The following is a 25,814-nucleotide window of genomic DNA, read 5'->3' as shown; positions in this document are numbered from 1 at the left end:
GAAAAGTTATGAACGGTGGTATTGCCATTAAGGCCTGTAATTCCGAAACCCTTCTTGCTGAGGTAATGGCCAACAGGAAAGCTGTCTTCCAGGAAAGAAATTGTAAATCCACAGAAGCTGCTGGCTCGAAGGGAGGTAAAGTCAATTTTTCTAGGACAAAATTGAGGTCCCAAGCTGGTACTGGTGCCTTTCTTGGGGGCTTTATATTCTTGATTCCTCTAAGAAATTGCCTTAACAAAGGATGTGAAAACACAGGTGGGTCAGTGTTGTATCTAGCTGAGATAGCTGAAGCATGAATTTTTATGGAAGAGAATGAAAGTCCTTTATGCAGCATATCTGCCAAGTATTCCAGGATGAGAGGTATGTTCAAAAATGAGGCATCATGACCCTTGTTGGTATTCCAAATGCTGAATCTCTTCCATTTGGCTGAGTAAACTTTTCTGGTGGATGGTCTGCAGGCTTCTGTTAGTATCCGCTGAACTTCCTTGGAGAGAGATAAGTCAAGGTTATTTATGGGATTTCCCAAGCTGTTAGCTGTAGCGTCTGGATGTTGGGATGAACTGTCCTGAAGTTGTGTTGAGTCAAAAGTTGGGGCCATTGTGGAAGGGCCCACCTTTTGTTGTGACATATGCTCCGTAGTAGTGGGTACCAGTGTTGTCTTGGCCAGTCTGGAGCTATTAGGATCCCCTTCGGCTTGTCTGCTCTGATCTTTAATAACACTGTGGTCATCAGTGGCAGAGGTGGAAATGCATAAATTATCAGGGTGCTCCAGTTGAAGGAGAGGGCATCTATTTTCCATGCTTGTGGATGATATGTCCTTGAGCAGAACTTTTGTAAGTGATGATTGAGGTGGGAGGCAAATAGGTCTACGTCCGGCCTGCCCCATGTCGAGGTGAGTCGTAGGAAGATGTCTGGATGTAGCCTCCATTCGTGGGGGTCTAGGAAATGTCTTTGCCTGGAACAAACTGGGATTGTAACTGTATGTTTAGACCCAGTGATTTTTCCCAAAGATTCATTGTCAGTCTGCAAAGGGGGTAAGAATGAGTGCCCCCCTGCTTGTTTATGTACCACATCACTGTGGTGTTGGCTGTCCATATTAATAGGTGGCCTTGTTGAAGTTGTTGCCCAAAGGTCTTGATGGCATGCATTACTGCTAACATTTTTTTTTGATTGATATGCAGATGTGTTTCCTTTGGAGACCATTGTCCTTGAATACATCTGCCTTCCATGTGCGCCCCCCATCCAAGGTCTGAGACGTCTGTGGTCATGGTCTGTGTTATCTGAGGTTTTTTGAATGACATACCTATGTTTGACTGACTTGCTGAGGCCCACCATAGAAATTCCTTTTGAAGACATGGAATGAGTGGGATAGTTGCTTCTAGGTTGTTGCTGTGTTGAGACCATAAGCTTTTTAAGTACCATTGAAGCTTTCTCATGTGTAGTCTTGCTAGTGGAACCAGGAGGATGCAGGATGCCATGTAACCCAGGGCCTGTAGGAAATTCCTTGCAGTCATCTGGGTGAGCTTTGCTAAACTTTTGAAGTAATTGGTTAACTTCTTTTGCTTGTCTTCTGTCAGGTAAGCCATTTGAGAGGCTGTGTCTAGGTTGGCTCCTAAGAAGGTTATTTGCTGGGATGGCTGAAGTCTTGACTTTTGAAAGTTGACTGTGTATCCCAGAGCCTGTAGCAAGTGTATGACATAATTCAAGTTTTTTGTCAAGGTTAGTTTGTTGTCCGCTTGTATGAGGCAATCGTCCAGGTACGGGTAGATTTGAATCCCCTGGAGCCTGCAATGAGCAATTACTGATGCCAGGCATTTCGTGAATACTCTGGGCGCAGTAGATAAGCCAAATGGCAATGCTGAGAATTGATAATGCTCTGGCCCTGCAAGAAATCTGAGGTATCTTCTGCAGCTGTGTCTGATAGGGACATGCAGGTATGCCTCCTTGAGGTCCAGAGTAATCAGCCAAGACCCCTTGCCCAGCATGGGAAGGAGTTGCTGTAGAGTCAGCATTTTGAACTTTGGTACTATGAGGAAAAGTGTTTAAAGCGGACAAGTCCAGTATTGGTCTCCATTGACTTTCTTTTCTTGGAACAAGGAACAGACTTGAGTAAAACCCCTGACCTTGTTCTTGTTGTGGAACTTTTTCTATTGCTTTGATCTGTGCAAGCAGAGAAATTTGCTTTATAGCCTCTGCCCTCTGATTTTGTGGAAGGTTTGGCATGCCTTGTTTTCTTGGCAAGGTATGAAAGTGGAACCTGTAACCGTGGTCTATAATGTCCAAAATCCATTTGTCAGTTGTCAGTTTGTGCCAATTTTTTGAAAACAGAGATAACTTTCCGCCCAAAGGAGCCTCTGTTTGCTCCTTGGTTAGCGGAACTAGAGGAAAGTCATTGAGATTGTCCCTGCGGGGCAGGAGAAACCCCTGTGTCACTTCTTTGGTTTGTTGGTTGCCATTGTCGTCCCCTGTAGGATCCTCTGTATTGTCCTCTTCCTCGGCCACGCCTGTTTTTGCCCCTTTGTGATCTTTCAGGATTAGGAAAGGACCAGTTTTTAGAAGGCCAGTTCCTGCTGAATCTGGGCAGCTGCACCTGGCGGAAATCTTTTACTGTCTGAACTGACTTGGCTTTTTCCTCAATGGACTTTAACACACCTTTAGCATTAGCACCAAAAAGATTGTTCTTTTCCAAGGGTGCGTCAAGAAGTTTTGCCTTAACATGATCTGGTAAGGGTTGTTCTTTTAACCATGCATGTCTACGAATGACCGCCCCTGTCATAGCTGCCCTACATGAAGCCTCCAATGCATCATATCCACACTGTAGAAAGTGATTGCTAACCTGTTGAGCATTATGCACAGTCTCCTGCAAAGACTTCCTATCTAAGGGTTCAGGGGAGGCCAAAGTTTTCTATAAATCATCTAACAGGAAATCCTGATATTGAAACATGTGAAAGAGACAATTGAGAGCTCTCATAGATAAAGTAGTGGAAGTGTAAACCTTCTTCCCCCATCTCTCTAAGGACCTTGCTTCCCTGTTAGAAGGCAAAGGGTTTTTGGAGGTGGTAGCTGAAACCCCTTTAGGCCCCTGGGAAATTGTTTCTAAATCAACAGCATGGGCCTTAAAGAAATGAGAATGGGTTTCTGGAACCCTATAATATCTGTCAGGCTTGGCAAGAGCAGGAGGAAGAGTATCAGGGGTGACACTGGAGTCAGAGTACAAATCATCCAAAACATCAAGCACAGGAGGTATAGCTAAGGGTCTGTGCTGGGGCTTTTTAAGGAAGGTTCGAATGCGCTTTCTGGAATCAGAATATTCCTGGCCTTGCCACTTGAAATGCTCCCTCATGGAATGCAGAACTTCCCCAAAAGAAATATCCTCAGGAGGGGAGGCTGAGGTAATGGAGTCCTCTGCATCTGAATCCTCATAGGTCTGGAAGGGCTCTTCCTGGCTTTCGGAGGGAACAGAGTCCTCAGAATCTTCATCTGAAGGAAGAGGGTCAGAGGGTTCAACCCTGGGCCTTTTGTCAGGAGGAGGCTGGGATCCTCTCTCAGGATGGGCCTGGGAACCTCTGATCAGGGAAATTAAATCTGCTGCCATAGACATGATTTGAGTTTCAGGAGTAGGCTGAGGTAAGGTTTTAGCAGTAAGATGCTTGGACTTGCTGGCTGCCTTAGCACGTGTGTAGGCCTTGATAGACATGGACATGGGAGGCCTAGCTGCTCCACATGCAGGAGTGACCTTATCAACAGCAATGGTCTCGGGCATTTCCTCGGTTTCGGTATCCGGAGGAAAATCAATAACTGGCGTCGGAGTGGTCTCTGGTATCGGAGGCATCGGTAATGCGGTGTCTTCGGTTCGGAGCGGTGGAATAACCGTCTCAGAGGGAACCGGGGCACTCGCAGTTAGTTTTGTCGTGGTGTCGGTGGAAGACGCGGGCCGAGGATGTCGGTCCCGGTCTTTTCGTTTCTTAGGAGTCTGCATTGTCGGTAGTTCCGACGGCATTGTATAATGAAATTTGTCGCCGAAGAAGTCTTCTGCGAACTCTGCACGGCGCCTGAGAGTGCGCTTATTGAAGCGAGCACAGGCGACACAGGCCGAGACGTCGTGGTCTGGGCCAAGGCAAGGGAGGCAGTAAGAGTGGAAATCCTTATGAGGTATTTGTTTACTACAAGACAAACAATTATTTACTTTTTCAGTAATTTCTGACATCGGCTGAGGCAAGAAAAGGTCCCCAACGGGGTACTTAGCTTTTTTGATGACTTTGGTTTCGAAGAATACAGGAGCTGACCGACCGGCACTTGCGAACTGCTTCTGCTTCGGGCACCGCGGCAAAAAAGACTGAAGAAGATGGCGTCGGCTGATGCTTATATACTCCAGCCGCCCTGACGTCGGAGAGAAATGCGACATCAGCCGACGTCGGACCCAGACTTTGGAATCCGGCCGACCGAGGGCTGCCTGAGGCAGGACAACCCATATGTTATGACTGCAGTTGCATTCTTGAAGGACATCATCTTCTGCTTCTGTGTGACTGATTGTTTACGTCTTTGTCTTCGTGCGCATGGAATTTAAATTCTTGAAGACTTTTGAACTGTGCAGCAAACCAAGAACAGATATGTTTCAAATATGGTTCAGATACTTATGAAATGCTGCAGTTTTACCTACTTGTTCCACAGTCTGTCTGCATATATAGAGGAAGTAGCATGTGGAATTCCTAGCTATACAGTGATATTTCAAAGTACTGTTACTGGATATTAAGTAGCTATGTTTGTGGCCAAAGTTGGAAGCAATAAAGATACTAGGCCTGAAGGACTCCATGAATATTAAATGCATTTTGAAACAAAAAAGCTACTAAATTATGATACTGTTTTTAGTTATGATGCTGTTTTACTCATGTTTTCACTAAGTGATTAAGTATAATATTTTTTGTTGCACTTGATTATGCAATTCAGTGTTATTGGTGGGGACTTAATTATTTAATGTGATCAAAGATGTCTTTTAACTGTTTCTTTTTGTGGGTGAATTCATTTCTGGTGACAGATGTAGTCACAGACTTCAGACAAACACTAGTAACTGGTGCTATACAAATGTAATGTACCCAAAAGTACAAGTGTGACAAGCCTAAGGATGCTGTTGTACTAATCAGATCTAGTTGCATCAAATACTGACAGACAATTTAAGCACACCCCTCTCTCTACAAAGATGACGGTTGCCAAACCAGTATTCAGTGGGATCATGTCAGAAGACCATATGATCAATGTGCACATTGTGTATCTGATTTTATGACTGCCTTACAAACTTTAGCGTACCACATACATATACTGTATATACTGTATATACATACATATATATATATAAATATAAATATATATATATATATATATATATATATATATATATATATATATATGGGTCCCCCATGTTTTTTTTGTTGAATGCCATTTCTTCAACAATTACAGGGGGGTATGGTTTTAATGTCAATGGTATGGATTGCCACGCAGTGGAAATGTTGATATTGTGTAATGTTGAGATAGGCAAGTGAGATTGGAGGAATGAGTATGTTTCTGCATGTGAATGTGAGGCAGGGTTAGGATCGGGGATGAGTAAAGGATGGGTGTTATACATTTGTGTGTGAATTTGTGTATGTTAGGGTTAGCATCAGGGTTAGGTTAGGGGATAAGATATAGTATTGTTTGTGTGTCCAAGTGTGCCTTGTGTAGCGGCAGTGTTACTGGATGGATTTAATGAAGGTAAGGTGTAGGGGTTAAGGTTGAGGAAAGGGGCAATATTATAGGGTTAAGCACCTATTACTAAAGCAGTACAGGGGGGCAAAGCTGACTACCTAACTCACTTGTGATTCTCATGCTATCATATGACATTGAAAATATTTTTTTTCCATAAACATACATAATTTAGTTATTGTATATTGCTGCTTTTATAACTCTATACACAAGGTATAAGGTTTATTTCTCTAAATTATAAAATAGTTGTAAATGCTCTATGTGTAATACAGCTGTCAACATTCTTTTGTATCTGCTTATTTAGCCTAGTGCATGGCTGAAAACTATTCTCAGACCAGTTTACTGACTTGTGCAACTTGTTAACTTAGCAGACTAATTCACATGCAAACATAATATAATGTGGTTAACATATCTATATTTGTGTGCTTTTCTATGTGGCCACCCAGGTTGTTCTCCTTCATGTCATTTTCTTGATATTTATACTGAGTATGACTGATGTTCCAGATCTGACAGAATGGGGTGAAAATATAGTCTTCACTACATTAAAAAACTATTGTTCCAGCTCTGGACCTTCCGTGGTCTGCAGAATTTATATGTTGGTAGAAACACTAACAATTCATCATTAAATACCAGACTTATTAGTTCACTTTAAGTGCTCTGATTCTGCCTCTCTCTATATATGCATATACTTGGGTTTAGCTCTTGAAGGCAGAGGTTCACCTTTTACCCCTTCAAACCTGTGCTAACATCCATTATACAGATGGCTATTTTTTTCAGGGGCAGGTTAAGCTGCAAAGTGCAGAACTGCACAGTACATGGCACAGTGGCATTGTCCTGTAAATATGAAGCAGTGCCCAGGTATAGTATTACTCTATTCATTTTTTTCAATGATGCTGCCATTGCCTAGACTGCATTAAACTAGAGTTCAGCATATTTCTTTACCTGGTCAAATTTCTGTGACTTATGATCATTCCTATGTGAACTGCTAAAAGCTAATTGCCTGGTACACAGCTTTATCATTAAACAGATTTTTATCATTTAGGGAGCTGTACAAATGGCTAATACATACATTTGCCTTCAGTCTGTTATTTGTTTTTCAAGGTAAAGGGACTATTGTGTTAAGATCTCAGTTGGTACATTGTTTATATTAGGTATCTCCCTTTCTGGATGCTAATTAAGAAATCTAGAAATATATACTTTCCTGCATTAGGAAGGAAGCAGAGCACACCAAAATAAGCTATCTTTCATCACTGGTACTGAACCAGAAACTGTGTTGTATTTTAAATACTCAACATTGAAAATGTTCTTCTATAGCAGAGGCTTTTTTGAATCACTTTGTGACAACAGCTGGCAAAGATGCTTGGTATTTGGGGCATTTTATGGAAACTAAAGCAAATGGAATAAAAGAAGAATTGCATTATATGTATTGTGCTAAATCCTGTTGCACTTAATTCTTTTATTTGCTTTGTTTTGTTTGAAATAAACAAAATCATGCAAGTACTGTGCTTCTCAGACTTAAATTTCAGAGTGTAGCTAAACAAGATTTTCTCTAGGATGGTGGATTATCTTTTATCTAAACCATCAAGCACTTCTGTAGACTTCCATATTTCTTAGGGACTTAATGAACCTGTTTTCTATTTGCCATCCATTCCTTATTGCACTATTACCACCTTACCATTTTTTAATGTAACACAGGCAATGTATTCTTCAATGGAAGCAGGCCCTGAATTTGTAGATGTAACACTTTAAATATAAAGTTGTTTTCTAGAAGCAACCTTTTCATTAGTTAAAGATCTCTTTAACGTGGAATTATTCAGATGACTTATACTTCTGCAGAGACTGTGCATATTGACTGATATTGGTAGATTGTAATGACAGAAGTTTGAGTGGCCTTTAAAGGTTGAAGTGTTCTCAGTTGGGAAGATTTGTCATTACTGGTTCAAAACCATATATTTAAAACATGGTCTAACAAGTGGTGCTGTATTATGCAAGGGATATAATTTGGTTATTATATATTATAATGTACTACAACCAGGAAGGTGAATCAAAGAACTTTTGCATGGTCCTAAAAATGTGTGCAAGGGGCCTATGATTTGAAAAAAAAGTCCAAAAGTAAACTGGCCAGATGCATTTTCTTTGAATGTGGGTTTCAGTGCTGTGCCTGTTTTCATTGAGACTGTATTACTTTGTTTAGCAAATGTTTATTAGTTTTTGTGCTATAAAATTTGAAATAAAAGTTTTAAATTTAATCCAAATATCTATAATCATTGTAGAAGTAAAGCAGAAAACTGTACGCACACAGAGTGTTTATGGCAAGTAGGAAGAAATGGAGAAATAGCCAAGCAATGGGACACTGGAATGGCTGTGTGGGAGGGGATGGGGGTATCAAAATTACATGCATTTTACTTTCATGTACATGTCCAGAATTTTTGACATGAAAAGTTGGCAATCCTACTGATGACCTGACATCATGGAAGAGGCAACAGCATCCCAGGCAGAAATCCCAAGACTCTGGTATTCGGGCCGACTGAGGGCTACCTGCAGGAAGATAACCCAAGTGTGATGACTGCAACAGTGAAACACAAAGAACATCTATGTTTGTATGTGTTATTCACTGACTGGATTAGTGCTGGAATGGAAACTATACATTGAATTTAATGGGCTTCTTGGCAAGGTGGAATGTGCACCTGTATACAGGACTAGGCACTGCAGGCTGTACCTTGTGGGAAGCCAAAATGCCTACAGTACCGAGTTTCACATACAGGTGGAGTTGTACTGCAGGTTTCAAAAGTCAGAAGCAGAGAGCCTGGACCCATTCACATATGCAGTTTGGTATACTGCAAGCCATCCCCAAACTCCTGTATGGGAAGCTCACGGTAACCTGTTTCCAAAAGAATATTTAATTCCCTGGTGGGTCTGTGGCCCCACAAACCCATCTTCATCTTGGATGGAGAGAATTCAGGTATGATGGCTATGCTGTCCTACATGTGGAGCTCCTCGGCTAGACAACATCTAGCCATGTAAATACACCAGTATGCTAGGTAAAATCAGAAAATACTCAGAAAAGGTAATGAGTTTCATTAACACAGAATGTTAGAGACTCTTATTACCTGTCCTGGCATAACAGGGACTCCCTTCAATTCGGTACCTCAAGGTACTGAATTACAACATGTTTGCCCTATTTATGACATCATCAGAAGGTGCCACCAGCTAACAAAGAATCAAGAACCGTCTATGTATGTGTATATGCATCCATATAACATGTGTGTGTGTGTGTGTGTGTGTGTGTGTGTGTGTGTGTGTGTGTGTGTGTGTGTGTGTAGACTCCAAACAGTCGAACGTTCTTAACATCGAACATCTGTAATGCCAGCAACAGCAATCAAATGATCACAGAATGCTGGCATTACTTCTTAGGAGGTCATGGCAAGGGGGGGGGGTGTGATTTGCCTTTTCCCTGCTATTGTGTAATATTGGAATTGGTGTATCTAATTAATAAGTGGTGTATGGGGTTGCATGGTACCCTGCCCCCTTGCAAAGAACATGCAATAAAAAAATTAAATTAAATCAAAGTAATGATCAGAATTACATTTAGAAATCACAGGATTCATTCTTGGATTACATCTCATGAAATTGTTGTGTGATGTTAAGAACCATAAATCAGAAAGCCTGATAAGATGCACCTGATCAAAATATTCCAATATTCTACTTCCACTATACAAAATAAAAAAATGAGGTACATGGCAAGGAATAAGCCCACTATGTAGTGTTCAGAACAGGAAAAAAGTTGACCTACACTGTGTGAGCTATTTCTCTCCAAATAATTACAAAACAAACTTTAAAAATGGTTAAATAATCTATGGTTTGGAAAACTGATTTATACCCTGCTATTAGCAACTTTTAAAACTTCTTGCACTAACTGAAGCAAATATTCCAGATATGTACTTTGGTCAAAAACTGAAACAAATGTTCCAGACATGCCCTCACCCTTTTTTTAAGGTTCTGTGATAGCAATACCAATGCCTTTATATATAATTGCTCTACTGGCAATTACGGTGACAAAGAAATATTCTAAAATTACCTTTGAGGACACTGCAGAATTCTCAAAAGCAAATGAATGGCTTTCAGACGCTGGAATCCTGTCTGGTGGCAAGCCACACCTACTTGCCACTCCCAGATATCTTTTAACTGGAGATGCTGAAGAGCTCTCTCATCTGATAACATTTGCTTCAGGATTTCAAAGCCTGCAACAGAAGAAAAACATTTAAAGGTAGTAAAGAAAAGTAGCAAAATATTTTTTGAAAAATCAGCTTTAGGTTTTTTTTTTATGTGTTATGATGATGTCATTTGTTAAAAAACAGAAGATAAAGGCTTCTGAAATGCCTATGTACTGCATTACCATAATGTGTTGTAAAAGGGAAGGGCTTGTGGTATTATGTTGTACTCCATTTGTTTCATTAAGTATTACATCAACATAACTACCATAAAGAATACAATGAAGGTGGTGTCCATGCACTACAGACTATACCAAGCCCTGATGGTCAGGCAACATGTGTGTAGTCAACTAGACCCTGCAGTATTCAAAAGGTAAACCTGCACTTTACTGCTGAAGTTAGACATCTTTAGAAATTGCTATGGAGATGCTAAATGCCTTATACCTCAAATAATTTATTCTCAGACAGAACTGATTTTCTGAAGCCAATTTAAACATGAAACAAGAGGCAGGACTTGCACTCCAGCTTCACAATTCAAACCGTCAATTTTCAAAATATAATTTTTACCTTTACTGTGTATACAAATGTTAATGCAAGTTGAAGATGTGGTTAATTAAATGTTGAAGTGGTTAGTTTATTTCCTGTTGATATATAAAGGATAAAGGAAAAAGTTCCCTCTTCTTTGACCTACCCGAGAAAAGACAAATGACACAAAAGATGTTCAGCTGAAATATGTATTATGTGGCTGATATCTACAGTACACTGGATGTGCTTACCTGTTTGAAACCTTCCACGGTGACCTCCAGATACTGTAAACTTGTAGCCCCATTCTGTGTTGCTAATATCGGAAGTGAAACGGTAATACAAGGTGTCTCCTGCATGGAAAAAAATGTGACCTTCATAACTCGATACTATATAACTATCTGGATGGAATGTAATCAATAAACAAATCAATGGTATGGCAAGCAAAAGGATTTCAAGGCATAACTCGCAGATGTGGAATTATTTCAAAGGCTGAGTTACCCTTTATAAATACAAGATGTGCATTTTGTAACTTGTCCAAAGAAAAGTTTACTACTCAAACAATAAATGCAAAGTAGTATTTTTAAAGATTACATTTTTTAAAGATTTTTAAGATAGTTTTTTTAAAGATTACAGAAAATCATTAATGCTTTATAGCAATCTGTTTAAAAAAATGGCATTACACCTTGAGAGTAATGTACTCTTCTTCTGGCTGCTCCCGTTAGGGGTTGCCACAGCGGATCATCTGTTTCCATTTCTTCCTGTCCTCTGCATCTTGCTCCGTCACACCAACCACCTGCATGTCCTCTCTCACCACATCCATAAACCTTATCTTAGGCCTTTCTCTTTTTCTGTTACTTGGCAGCTTCATCCTTAGCATCTTTTTCCCAATATACTCTGCATCTCTCCTCAGCACATGTCCAAACCAACGTAATCTAATCTTGCCTCTCTGGCTTTGTCTCCAAACCTTCCAACCTGGGCTGACCCTCTAATATACTTATTCCTAATCCTGTCCACCCTCGTAACACCCAGTGCAAATCTTCACATCTTTAACTCTGCCACATCCAGCTCTAACTCCTGCCGTTTTGTCAATGCCACTGTCTCCAACTCATATAACATAGCTGGTCTCACTACCCTCTTGTAGACCTTCCCTTTCACTCTTATTAGTACTCGTCTGTCACAAATCACTCCTGACACTCTTCTCCACTCACTCCATCCTGCCTGTACTCTCTTCTTCACCTCTCTTCCACACTCACCATTACTCTGAACTGTTGATCCCAAGTATTTAAACTCATCCACCTTCTCCACCTCTATTCCCTGCATCCTCACCATTCCTCTATCCTCCCTCTCATTCACACACACATATTCTGTCTTAATCCTGCTGACCTTCATTCCTCTTCTCTCTAGAGCATATCTCCACCTCTCCAGGGTCTCCTCCACCTGTTCTCTACTCTCACTACAGATCACAATGTCATCTGCAAACATCACAGTCCATGGGGACTCCTGTCTGATCTCGTGTCAACCTGTCCATCACCAATGCAAATAAGAAAGGGCTCAGAGCTAATCCTTGATGTAATCCCACCTCCACCTTAAACACATCCGTCATTCCCACCGCAGAACTCACCACTGTCACACTACCCTCGTACATATCCTGTACCACTCTTACATACTTCTCTGACACTCCCGACTTCCTCATACAATACCACAACTCCTCTCTAGGCACCCTGTCATATGCTTTCTCTAATCCACAAAGACACAATGCAACTCCTTCTGACCTTCTCTGTACTTCTCCATCAACACTCTCACAGCAAACATTGCAACTGTAGTGCTCTTTCCTGGCATGAAACCACACTGCTGATCATTAATCATCTTCCACTACTCTTTCCCATAACTTCATGCTGTGACTGATCAATTTAATCCCTCTGTAGTTACTACAGCTCTGCATATCACCTTTATTCTTAAAAATCGGTACCAAAACACCTTTTCTCCATTCCTCAGGCATCTTCTCACTTTCCAAGATTTCATTAAACAATCTAGTTAAAAACTCCACTGCCATTTCACCTAAACACCTCCATGCTTCCACAGGTATGTCATCTGGACCAACAGTCTTTCCATTCTTCATCCTCTTCATAGCTATCCTTACTTCTTCCTTGCTAATCCACTGCACTTCATGATTCACTATCCGCACATCATCCAACCTTCTCTCCCTCTCATTCTCTTCATTCATCAGCCCCTCAAAGTACTCTTTTCATCTGCTCAACACACTCTCCTCACTTGTGAGTATGTTTCCCTCATTATCCTTTATCACCCTTACCTGCTGCACATCTTTACTAGCTCGGTCCCTCTGTCTAGCCAATCGGTACAGGTCCTTTTCTCCCTCCTTAGTGTCCAACCTTTCATACAACTCTTCATATGCCTTATCCTTCACTTTCGCCACCTCTCTCTTTGCCATGCACCTCATCTCCTTACACTCTTGTCTACTTTCTTCATCTTTCTGACAATCCCGAACTCTTAGGTATGATAAATCAGGCAGGCAAAGAACGGTTCAAATCCCACAGTTTCTCTTCCTGTTTCTATACTGTGGAATTCTGAAACGGCTTTCATTCTTAATGCTCCCATTTCATCTCTGAAAACAAGCTATCCCATGGACCATACATTCATGCCTCTCAATCTCTTAGCACAAGAAATCTTGGCAAAGCCTAAATTAATGGGGGAGGGAAGGGCCATAAATAGGGACATTTTAAATATTGCTCTTACAGACTTAGAAAGCTGCACAAATAAAGAATAATTGTGTAAAATCTTACCATAACCATAGATGCCCTTCTCTTCCATGTTGCTACATTCATAACATGAGGTAGATTCTGCCTAGGCAACCCAAACATCCAGCCAGTATACTAAAGTTACTGCAAGGTACGTGCAATTTTGCACATAGTACAGCCAAGCGTGGGCCATAAAAGCGATGTCTGCACATACCATCTCAGAATTGAATGCCCAGTTAGAACATCAGCTCCAGGACAAGAGGTAAAAAAAAAACTTTTAGGTAAAATCCAAGGAAGAGCATGAACCAAGCATGAAGGAGGGTGGGACAGAATACTGCAACATGGAAGAGAAAGGACAGCTACGATTACTGTAAGATTTTACACAACTATTCTATGTCCTTCAATTCTTCTTTTGCAGTATTCATAACATGAGGAGAATACCAAAGCTCATGAGTGTGAAAAGGGGGGGGGGGGGTAGGAGCACAAGAAGTCTCCACAAAGCTATACAGAATTGCTCTAGCAACTCCTTCTCAGGATCTGAAAATGGAATCTAATTTGTAGTGTTTTGTAAAGGTATGGATGAAGGCCCAAGTAAATATCTGTAGGATGCAAGCAGTCTCCAGTCCTTTAAAGAAGGCTCCAGATGAAGCCACAGATCTGGCTCAATGTGCTTTAACACAGGAAGACAGAGCTTTCCCCTGAGAAAGATAAAAAAGGTAATACCTTTAAAGATCCATGTAGAATTAGTCTGTTTAGAAACAGGTTTTCTCAGAACACTGGGGTGAAAGGAAATGAACAACTGCTCAGATTTTCTAATGGATTTGGTTTTGCCCAGGTAAAATCTGAGTTGTCTGTGTACATCACTGGAGTTTTGAGATGATGGAAAGATTGTGGGTAAATGAATAGTTTGATCAAGGGACACACCATTAATCACTTTAGGCATGGAGGAAGGATTGATATGAAGGGATACCCTATCCTTGCAGAAAATCACAAAGGGTTAAGATGCCATTAAAGCATGGAGTTCTGAAACTCTCCTAGTAGAACTAACAGCTACCAGTAAAGCAGTCTTCCAAGTACAAAATTTTAAGGAAGCAGCAGCAGCAGGTTCAAAAGGTGCTTGGGTCACCTTTTCCAAAACAAAATTTAGGTCTCAAGGAGGCAGGGCAGGTTTCCTTGGAGGCCTGATGTGTAGGACGCCTTTTAAGAGAAGTTTGGCCTCTAATCTAGAGGCTAAAGGAGGAGGCAAAGGCAGACATGCTGAAAGATGGGCTTTAACCAAAGAATATGCCAATCCATTCTTAAGCAGTTCACATAAGTCAGAAATGACTAGGGGAATATCCAAGTAAAACATATCTAGCCTCTTATTAAGACAGCAGAACCACCACCTCTTCCATTTGGATAAGTAGGATCTCCTTGTAATGGGTTTCCTGGCCTCATGCAGGACAAGAAGCATGTCCTCACAAAAAAGGTGTCAAAGGATTCAGAAGCCTATCACCCACAAGATCAGGTTCAGTGTTGTTAAATGTGGATGAATGAGTGATCCCTTGTCTTGTGTGAATAGATCCACCCTGAGAGGTAACCTGTGATAACTGCCCTTAGCCAATTGCAGAAGAAGAGGGAATCAGTATTGTCTTGGCCAAAAGGGGGTCACCAACAAGATTTTTGGTTTGTCCTGTTGAATCTTCCGGAGGACATTCTGAATAAGGGGGAGGGTACGTAAAGAAACATCCCCTTCCAGGATCAATGATAGGGTGTCCACATTCCAGACCAGAGGGTGAGGGATTCTGGCACAGAACGTTGGATGTTGTCTGTTCATAGAGGAGGCAAAGAGATCTATTTGAGGAGTACCCCACCAGCAGAGAATGTCCAGAAAATAATCCTTGTAGATCATCCATTCGGAAGACTGCATCATGGATCTGATCAGTGTGTCTGCCTCAACATTTTGAGCTGATGGAATGTAAATAGCTGTCACAGTTACCTTTGCTAGCACAGCAATCTCCCAGACTTTGATTTCCAGCCTTCACATACCAGAGAACAGTGGTGTTGTCTGTGCACAGTTTCAAAGGACCTGGAAGAAGAGAAGTCCTGAAGGCTTGAAGGGCCAGGATCAGAGCCCTCATTTCACTGATGCTGATGTGTTAATTCCTTATGAAGGGAGACCACAGACCCTGTACCTTTAAGTTTCCCATAGTTGCCCCCCCCCCACCCTAGATAAGAAGCATCTGTGAACAGTTCTTGAACTGGAGGCAATGACTGCAAGGGGAGTCCTGGATTCTGGGAGATTTGATGAATTCACCAAAGCAATTCTTTCTTCAGGCATGGAAAAATTGGTAGAACAAATTCTAGCGGATAAGCATGCTGCAGACCAAACGGCTTTCAAGTAGCACTGGAATTTCCACATGTGAAGCCTGGCTAGGGGTAGCAGTGGTATAACCGAAGCCATAACTAGCATCCTGAGGAATTCTCTGGCAGTCAGACAGGGCAGTGGGAACAACAGCAGGAAGTAATTTTCCATCGATTGCAACATTTGGGAGGGATGAAAGGCCATGATAAGGTCCGTCTTATTCCTGCAACCTAGGAAGACCTGGTCTTGAGAGGGAGTCAGGGACGACTTATTGAAGTTGAGAGTGATCCCCAGGTTGCAGAGTATGAAGATGGTGGTTTGAAGATTATGTTGCAAGATGTCTGGATGTTCTGTTTGAATTAGCAGGTCATCCAGGTAGGTAAATGAGAATACTCCGAAGCCTGAAAAAGGCAATGACAGGAGCCAAGCACTTTGTGAATACCCTTGGAGATGCAGAGAGTCAAAAGAGCAAAGCACAGACCTGAAAATGAGAGGAAGTAACAGAAAACCATAAAAATGTCTTCTAGAGAGGGTGGATGGGAATATGGAGGTAAACATCCCTTATGTCCAGGGGAAACCAGGTAAGCCTGAGGAAGCAGAAGTAGGAACAGAAACTGCAGGGTTAGAATCCTGAATGAGGGTACATGAAGGAATAAATTGAGTTGGGACAAGTCTAAGCTTGGTCTCAAAGGGCCATCTTTCCTGGGAACAAGAAACATTCTGGAATAGAATCCTGTTCCTCTTTCTGAAGGGGGAACCTCCTAAATGGTTTCTTGTGATTTCAAGTCTTGAATGACTTGAGAGAAAAGGTGGATCTGATCCTTTGGTGGTTGTGGATTCCCATGAAAAGTGGTACGGTTATCCAAGTCATGTAATAACCCTTTTGAAGAACAGACAGGACCCAACTGTCTGTGGCAATGCTTGTCCAATTTGAGAGGAAATGTGAAAGGGGCTGGGAAAGTGAAATTTCTGAAAGTGCTGCCAGGTAGTCACAGGGTATCTGGCTTTTCTGGAAAGGGGTCTTCCGAGCAGAGGAAGACTGGGACTTAGGAGATGGCTGCCTGCGTGTAGTCTTCTTATGTCGTTGGGAAGGAGTAGGAGTTTTCCTTCTTGCAAAATTTGCTCTCGCGGGGTACTTCCTGTGAAATTTAGGAACAGGAAAGACAAAGATGTGTTTAAGCTCCTGGAGTTCCTTCCTTTTCTCTTGAAAGGTTTTGAAATGGGCTGCAGCATTAGAACCAAACAAGGCAGCATTGTCCAAAGGTGCATCCATGATCGTTGCTTTGAAGTCCTAAAGCAAACGCTGTAACCTCAACCAAGAAAGTCTCCTGAGGACAGAACCTGACCAGCTAATCTTGCAGAGACCTCTGCTGTGTCATAACTGCATTTTATGGAATGTCTAGTTGCCTGGGATGAGATCCTCAAAAGGGAAGCAAGTTGTTTTTTTTCTGCAGAGTCTGGAAGATCTGTCAGAAATTTGGATGCTTGCAAAAGGAGAGCCAGAACGTAGTTGGACATGTGTGTCTGGTAATTAATGGCCCTAAACGCCAGAGTAGAGGAGGTGTATACCTTCTTCCCAATTCTTTCCATCATCTTGCTGTCTTTATCAGAGGAAAGACGATTGGTAGAGGGCAGTAATTCTGAAGTCTTATCAGCAGACAAAGAGATGACAGCAGTGTCTGCAAGAGGGCATTAATACAACTATCTGCTAACCTCAGGCACCTTACAGAACCTGTCTGGTCTCTTGGGTGATGGTGGCTGAGAATCAGGGTGTTTAGATGCAGCCAGGAAGGCATTTTGAAAGGCTGGCAAAACAGATGGGATGGCTGAAGGAGCAAGAGAATCAATTTGTGGTTACCAAAGTATAAGTATGAAATAGAAATAAAAAAGAAGGGTGAACATGACAGAAATAACTGAGGAACTAGTAAAGCACATTTTAGGTCTGCATCAGTCATGAGAGATAAAAATTCTCCCACTGAAGGCAATGGAAAGTAGCAGACAGAGAGTTTAGAGTCCTACTACTTGTCACTTGTAAATGTACAGCAAGGATCATTTACTGCAGTGAGAATTTTCATACCTCTGCATGAGTGTATGTGGGAGGGTTTGTCAAATCTTTTAGGACTACAAAAGACTCCAAAAATTGTTATTTATCTACTTTCTTTTGCTGCAAGTAGCTAACAGCTATTTATAGCATAGTACAAGCTCTGAGAGACACATAAATGAGGCTCAGTCAGGTAAACACAGAAGCAGCTCTGTTGCAGAAGGTGCTTTTAGATGACATTGCTTCACAGTCCTCCCATTCAATCTTAATGGCATGAGAAAACAGCACCACTTCCTTATGTCATGCACTGTACAAACACATGCATAAATGCATGGAACTAGCCATTACCAACAGAACCAAGATGCTCTGCTTCAAAAAAAAGAGGAATCCAGTCTGGTGGTCGCCTGCCATTAATAAACTCTACAACAGGAGGAAGAAACTGTTGCAGAAAAAGGTGAAGTCCTAAGACTGGAAAAATTCCCTTATTAGCCTCAACAAAAAGTTGAGATCCCCCATCAAAACCTCTAAAGCCAGCTATGAAGGCAAAATTGTGGCAGACACTAAAAACAACCACAAAGCCTTCTATAACTCTAGCAAGAATCTCTATGGTAATACCCACATTTGCTCGGAGTTAATGCACAATAGGGGTCTATATTGAAAGCTCAAAAGCCCTAATAACCGAATACAAAAACACCGACACATATTCCGCGAACCGCGAATACACCAAATGCCCTAAACCGCGAAATTCAAAAGCTCGAACCGTCATAGCTGTCCCACCCCACCGCCTACTACATACTACCTACCCAAGCAAACTAAATAAACACATACCTACACTAACCAAAACCCTACTTTTAACAATAAACTAAACCCTACTTCTAACCCTACACTAAATCTTGCATATACCACCATCTATGCACTTACCTTAACCCGCACCCTAAACCTAAGGTCGTAACTATCGCTCACTTACTTTAACAAGCTATACCCAAACAAAATAAATAATCCACACACATACACGTAACAAAACCCTACATCTAACCCTACACCACATCTTACATACATTACTATCTATGCACTTACCTTAACAAACTATACCCAAACAAAATAAATAATTCACACACATACACGTAACAAAACCCTACATATCTAACCCTACACTAAATCACATATACATTACAATCTATGCACTTACCTTAACTAGCACCCTAACCCCAAGGTCCGTGACTATCTTACACTTACCTTACGGAGCTATACACAGAAAGGCCAACCATGACAATTCGACGTGCTTCAGGAGGATCAATGTTTACATGGTCCGATGAAGACGTGTTGGCGTTTATGTATTCAGGTAAGTGCGTCTTTGAGGATGTAATAGGGAACCCACAATAGTACTTCCCATACTGAGCCAACAGATATTGCCAACCTACTGGCCGACAGATTCAGTGCCAACTTTACCCCTCTCTCCCCCGCAAAGGTCCAATCTCAGTACTGGAAAAATGCCAGGCACCCAGCATTACTGCAGCATAACTTAAAGCTGCATTGTCTAAGGCCAAGAATACAGCTTTCATGGAACCATACAATATCCCTGGGTATGTTCTACATGAATTACAAAGTGAATTGGCACCACATCTGTATGCTCTGTTCACTCACAGCCTCACCTCAGGCTTTGTCCTTATTGAATGGCGCACTGCTACAGTCATCCTTCTCCATAAAGGAAAAGCGACTACAGACCCTGGAAATTATCACCCCATTAACCTGATGAGGCTGATATGTAAGGCTATGGAGTGTATCATCATGGACCTAATTAAAAAAGATATAGGGAATCTCCGAACTCTAGATCCCACGCAATTTGGTTTTGTGAAAGGTAGATCATGCCTGCTCAACCTGGTTGACTTCGAGACAGTCACCAGAGCAGTGGATGAAGGTAAGGCAGTTCCATACAGCCTACCTTAATCTAGCCAAGGAGTATGATAGCATTCCTCACTCAGGAATTACTGATAAACTCAGCAAACTAGGCATCAACCCCTATATCGTTAGGTGGGATGCAAACTGGCTTACAGATAGAACCCACAGTGTGAAAGTAGCAGACTCCAAGTAAGACTGCCAACCAATCACAAGTGGAGTCCCACAGGGATTGGTCCTTTGTCCTCTCCTGTTTGGCATCTACTTCTCAGAAGTCCAGGCCAACACGAAGGGACACTGGCTGACCACACTCGCGGACAACAGCAAGCTGGGAGCCATTATAAACTCCCCAAGTGATACAGACATTCTACAGAAAGGCCTCACTGAGACCAATGACTGGAGTCGAAACCATGCCTTAAGCTTAATGCCATAAATTGTGTCATCATCCCCTTTGGGAAAAACTCAGTTCCCACTATTATCACATCGATGGGAGCCCACTGAACACTGAAGGCGTTATAAGAGATGTGGGGACACAGGTTGACAGCAACCTTTCCTTCAACCACCACATTTCCACTGTGGTCAGAAAGTCCTATATGGCACATCTCAATACCAAGGGTTTTGCATCCAAGAAGAAAGAGGTCATCATTTCTCTCTACTCTTCCCTCATTAGACCAGTATAATTCCCGTTTGGCATGTACCTCACTAGAAACCTGCAATAGCTGGAGAGGCCACCAAAGTACCTCACGAAGAGGATCCTAGGCCTTAAACACATGTCCTACATGGAGAGACTCAAAAAACTCCAGCTATTCTCTGTCTCATTTCGTCTACTAAGAAGCGATCTCTGGTTGACTTGCAAAGCCATGTCAGACCCAGCTCTGTTAGAAATGCTACATCGAAAGAAATCCCAATCCCTCCACACCACATACTCCAGAGACCTCAACCTCATTACCACAATCAACAAAACATGCTGGACAGAACATGCTGGAGGGACAGGTTATTAACCCAGAGACTGGCCATGCCCTAGAACAGACTTCCCATACATGTTATGCAGAGCACCTCACTAGCCCTCTTCAAAAGAAAGCTTGATGAGTGGACAGGAAATAGAAAGTTCACCCTAGGGATCACTCCACTGGCTCTACTTGATAGAGGCACTGGGAACTAACGACGGGCAGCACAATGCCAGGGCACTTCTATGGGCTAGGCATATAAATGCCCCCGGTACATTAACTAGTACACACCTATGCATCTATGAGTCAGATAAAGAGGACTTGAAATGTATTATGGGAAGAAGGAATGAAAGCAAGAAAAGGTACAGTTGTGTACCTACCATAAATATAGATGTTCGAGTGTATTCACTGTTGCAGTCATTACACTTGGGTTATCCTGCTGGCAGGCTACCCGCAGTCGGCCTGAATTCCAAAGCCTTGGTCCGGTGTCGGTTGCTGTCGCCTCTTCCTTGATGTCAGTGCGCCAGGGATATAAAAGATGCAGCCGACGCCATTTTCTTCAGTCTTTCTTGCCCCAGATGTCAGTTGCCCCCAAAAGGGTAGGCTAAAAATTATGCCAATAAAAAAGCATGCACTAAAATAAACATTACCTTCATCTACAAACAAATACAGCACATAGGTTGTATAGAATAGAGAAGTACAGATAAGTCCCAGCAAAGAAAGGGGGATGGTGGGTGGGTAACCTGGACTGCAACAGTGAATACACTTGAACATCTACATTTATGGTAGGTATACAACTGTACTATGTTCATCGTGTTTCACTGTTGCAGTCATTACACTTGGGTTGAATCCCAAAGCTGAGGTTGGGTGGCTGGGTCTAAACAGAATTAGGAGTGGCTATGAGGCCCTGCAGAACTGCAATGGCAAAGCCTGCTCTGGATTTAGAGTAAATAGGTAAGTGGTAGTGCTTTATAAAAGTGTGCACTGAAGTCCAAGTTGAAGCCTCTAAATTGTCTTTGGTTGGTACTCCTCTGAGGAAGGCTGCCGAAGTGGTTGCTGCTTTGGTTGAATGTGGTCTAATGCCCTTAGGCACTGATTTGCCATGTTGTGAATAACAGAAATGAATGCAGTGGCCTATCAATTTTGAAACAGTCTTCTTTGAGATAGCCTTTCCTTGTGATCCTGCAGCATATGCCACTAAGAGTTGCTCAATCTTTCTGAAAGCTTTAGTTCTGTCCAAATAGAAGCGTAGCTGTCTGTGTATGTCCAAAGAATGCAGAAGTCTCTCCCCCTTATTCTGTGGGTTTGGATAAAAGGTAGGCAAATGAATGGTTTGGTTAAGGGCCACACTGGACACTACCTTAGGCATAAATGTTGGGTTTGTCCTCAGAGAAACCCTGTCTCGATGGAAAATTATGAAAGGTTCCACAGCCATTAGTGCCTGTAACTCTGAGACTCTTCTTGCTGAGGTTAATGCTAGGAGCAGAGCTGTTTTCCATTATAAGAATTTTATCTCAGCTGTATTGGCTGGCTCAAAAGGAGGCAGTGTGAGTTTTTCCAAGACATAATTGAGGTCCCATGCAGGTATTGGCGCTCTCCATGGAGGTCTTATGTTTTTTGCCCCTCTGAGGTACTGCCTTAGCAGTGGATGTGAAAAAATAGGTGGGTTCGTATTGTAATGAGTTGAAATGGCAGAGGCATGGATCTTAATTGATGAAAAGGATAGGCCTTTGTCCAGCATCTCAGTTAGGTATTGTAAAATCTGAGGGATATTTGGTACAAGCGTGTCAATTCCTTGTGCCTCGTTCCAAGCACAGAATCTCTTCCATTTTTCTGCATAAGATTTTCTGGTGCTGGGCCTCCTGGCCTCCAAAATAACATCCATAACTGCTTTTGAGAGAGGTGCATTCTGAATGGTTACATTATCCGCCATGCTGCCAGATTTAGGGTTGTGAGCTGGCTGTGCAGGATCTGACTGTTTTGTTGGGTCAGTAAGTGAGGAATTTGAGGTAATGTCCAGGCTGGGCCTTGAGACAAGCTCTTTAGGATTGGGTACCAGTGCTGGCGGGGCCAGTCTGGGGCAATAAGTATCATTTTTGGCTTCTCTTGTCTGACCTTTAGAAGTACCTTGGCGCGGACAGGCAGTGGAGGAAAGGCATATACTGTAAGGGTTTTCCAGCTGAATTATAGAGCATCCACTTTTCATGCTTGCTTGTGATACGTCCTTGTGCAGAATCTCTGTAGTTGGCAGTTGTGAGGGGAGGCAAATAGATCTATGTCTGGGCATCCCCATTTCCTTGTTATCATGCTGAAGATTTGTGGATCCAGTTTCCACTTGTGAGGATCCATGAGGTTCCTGCTGAGTTCATCTGCCAGAGTATTTGTCTTTCCTGGCAGGAATTGTGCTTGCAGGTGTACTTGAAAAGTCAATGTTCTGTTTCACGAAGTCATGGCTTGTCTGCAGAGGGGGTAGGAATGTGTGCCTCCCTGCTTGTTTATGTACCACATGACTGTAGTATTGTCCGTCTTTATCAGCAGTTGTCCCAGATGAAGTAGATCCTTGAAAGCTGTCAGGGCATTCTGAACAGCTAGCTTTTTGATTGATATGAAGATGCATTTGGCTTGTGGGCCATCTGCCCTGAATAAATTTTCCTGCCATGTGGGCCTCCCAGGCATAATCTGATGCATCTGTTGTTAGTGTCTGCCTGGCTGTGGGTAAAGTGAATGGCTGTCCATTGTTGTGGTGACAGGCCTGTGCCCACCATCGAAACTCCTGTTGCAGGCAGGGAATGAGGGTAATTAATGTTTCCAGGATGTGGCAATGTTGAGTCCAAACACTTTTTAGATACCACCGTAGTTTCCTCATATGCGGTCTTGCATATGGAATTAGCAGAATGCAGGATGCCATGAGGCCCAAAGCCTGCAGAATTGTTCTTGCAGATAACTGGGTCTTTGTTACCAACATTTTGAAGTAAGAAGTCAGTTGCCTTTGTTTGTCTGGCGTGAGATAAGCCATCTGGGCAGTTGTATTTAAGCTTGCACACAGGAATATCATCTCTTGAGAGGGTACTAGTTTTGATTTCTTTTAATTTACTGTGTACCCTAGGCAAATTAGTAATCCTTTTACAAACACCAGATGCTTTAGTAGAATGTCCTGGTTCTCTGCTTGAATAAGGCAGTCGTCCAAGTAAGGATATATTTGAATTCCTCTTTGTCTGCAAAAAGCAATTACTGGTGCCAGGCATTTTGTGAAGACCCTGGGCGCAGTAGATAAGCCAAAGGGCAGTGCAGAGAATTGGTAGTGCATTGAGCCAGCTATGAATCTCAGGTATCTTCTGCAAGATTGTCTTCTGGGACATGCAGGTATGCCTCTTTTAGGTCCAAAGTTACAAGCCAAGCCTTCTTGCCTAGCATGGGCAGAAGCTGTTGCAGTGTCAACATTTTGAATTTTGGAACGTCCAGAAATGTGTTTAGAAAAGACAGGTCCAGTATTGGTCTCCAGGCTTTGTCCTTTCTGAGTACCAAGAAAAGTCTTGAGTTAACTCCTTGTCCCTGCTCCTGCTGTGGTACTCGCTGAATGGCCCTCATGTCCATGAGGGATGAAACTTGTTTTTGTGCCTCTGCCCATTGATTGTGCGGCAGGTATGGCATACCTTTTGCCCTTGGCAGGGTGTGAAGGTGGAACCTGTAGCCATGAGACACTATATTCAAGACCCATTTGTCCTGGATGATCATGTTCCAGTTTTGTGAAAAATGTGCTAGTTTTCCCCCTAAGGGGGCTGCCAAAAGATAAGTGCTTGGTGCTGGCAGAGAAAAGTCATTAGGACCATTTCCTGTATGGCTGTGATTTGTCTTCTCCGCTTTTGGAGGTAGAAGTACCCCATTGTTTAAGTCTGTATGGACCTTGGGGCTGGGATCTGCCTCTGGGTTTGTCTGTATCTGCCTCTTTGTGGCCTGTCTGACACTGGAAAAAAACAATTCTTTGTAGGCCAGTTCCTGCTAAATCTGGGTGGCTGTACCTGTAAGAAATCCTTTACTGTCTGCATAGATTTCGTTTTGTCCTCCATTTTCTTCAACACCTCTTCTGCTTTAACACCAAACAAAGTATCATGCTGTAATGGAGCATCCAATAATTTTGCTTTAACATGATCAGGCAGATTCTGTTCCTTTAACCAAGCATGCCTTCTAATGACAGAACCCATAACAGCGGCCCTGCAAGAAGCCTCCAGAGAATCAAAACCACATTGCAAAGTATGCTTTCCCACTTGTTCAGCTGCATGCAATAAATCCTGCATTTCCTTGTTTTCTGCACATTCAGAATTTGTCAACATTTTCTGTTTTAGCAGTAACATTAAGTATTGCTGATATTTAAGCATATGAACTGACAATTTAAAGTCCTTACAGCCAAGGTAGCAGAAGTGTAAACCTTTCCATCCATCTGTACAGAACGCTTGAATCCCTATCAGAGGGGATAGGGTTTTTTTGCAGTGGAAGCCTTGACCCCTCTGAGACCCTGAGATATAGTTTCTGGGTCTGCAGCAGGGTTTTTATAAAGAAATTTATGTGAATCTGGAACCCTGTAGTATCTGTCTGGTTTAACAGGTGAAGGAGGTAAAGAGTCAGGAGACAGGCCGGATGCTGAAAATACATCATCTACAATGCCTAAAACGGGGAATAGCAAGATGCCTGTGCCGAGGTAGTAAAAGAAAGTCTCTGAGCCTTTTCTTAGATTCTGAGTAATCTTGGCTCTCCCAGTGGAAATGCTCCCTCATAGTATGCAGGGTTTCCCAAAAGAATAATCCTCAGGAGGAGAGGCTGAAGGAATAGATTCTTCAGCATCAGAATCCTCATAGAGAGGAAGAGAATATTCCTGGTCAGAAGAGGAATCAGAGGAAATGGCAACCTGATCTGAAGATGCATATTCTATCTCTTGCCTAGGCCTCTTATCAGGAGGGGGATGGGAACCCCTGATCAAAGTAATTAGGTCTTCGGCCATTTTAAGCATCTGTTTTTTTACGCATGCAGGCCTGTCCAAGAGAATGCTGTACTTGTGTCTTTGTCTTTAGAGCCGCTTTAGACTTTGCCTTTGAAGCTGAAGTTGGTTTTAAATATAACTGTGTAGGCCTGAAAACACCCTCAAAAGCCGATGCCTGCTCAGTTGCTCCAAACCCATCTGAGGGAATAGTTTTCGAGTGTCCAATAGCTTGAGATTCCAGCGGCCTAGTCGGCTCCACGTGGAAATCGGAAGCGGCCTGTGGCTCTGGGTTAGCGGGCGTCAGGGGCTGTGAAAGCACCTCACTGAGAACTGGCGACAGGTCTAGTGGAAGCCTCGTCGTCGATTTTGGACCTCGGGTGCCT

At 42.4% G+C, this 25,814-nt stretch overlaps 1 protein-coding gene across 1 annotated transcript in view; it reads right to left on the bottom strand.

Annotated features, from left to right (window-relative positions):
- ZZEF1 (zinc finger ZZ-type and EF-hand domain containing 1) overlaps positions 1 to 25,814 on the bottom strand; it is a gene marked incomplete in the record, with an annotated part of 3,903,331 nt that overhangs the window by 320,082 nt on the left and 3,557,435 nt on the right. Inside the window, 2 exon segments of the mRNA XM_044082903.1 lie at positions 9,815 to 9,977; positions 10,724 to 10,822. Of these exon segments, the coding sequence (XP_043938838.1) occupies positions 9,815 to 9,977; positions 10,724 to 10,822 (262 nt within the window).

This window comes from Protopterus annectens, chromosome 9.part0 (assembly GCF_019279795.1).
Source record: "Protopterus annectens isolate FY-2018-M chromosome 9.part0, PAN1.0, whole genome shotgun sequence".
NCBI lineage: Eukaryota > Metazoa > Chordata > Ceratodontiformes > Protopteridae > Protopterus > Protopterus annectens.
This window is presented reverse-complemented; position numbering and strand designations above follow the sequence as displayed.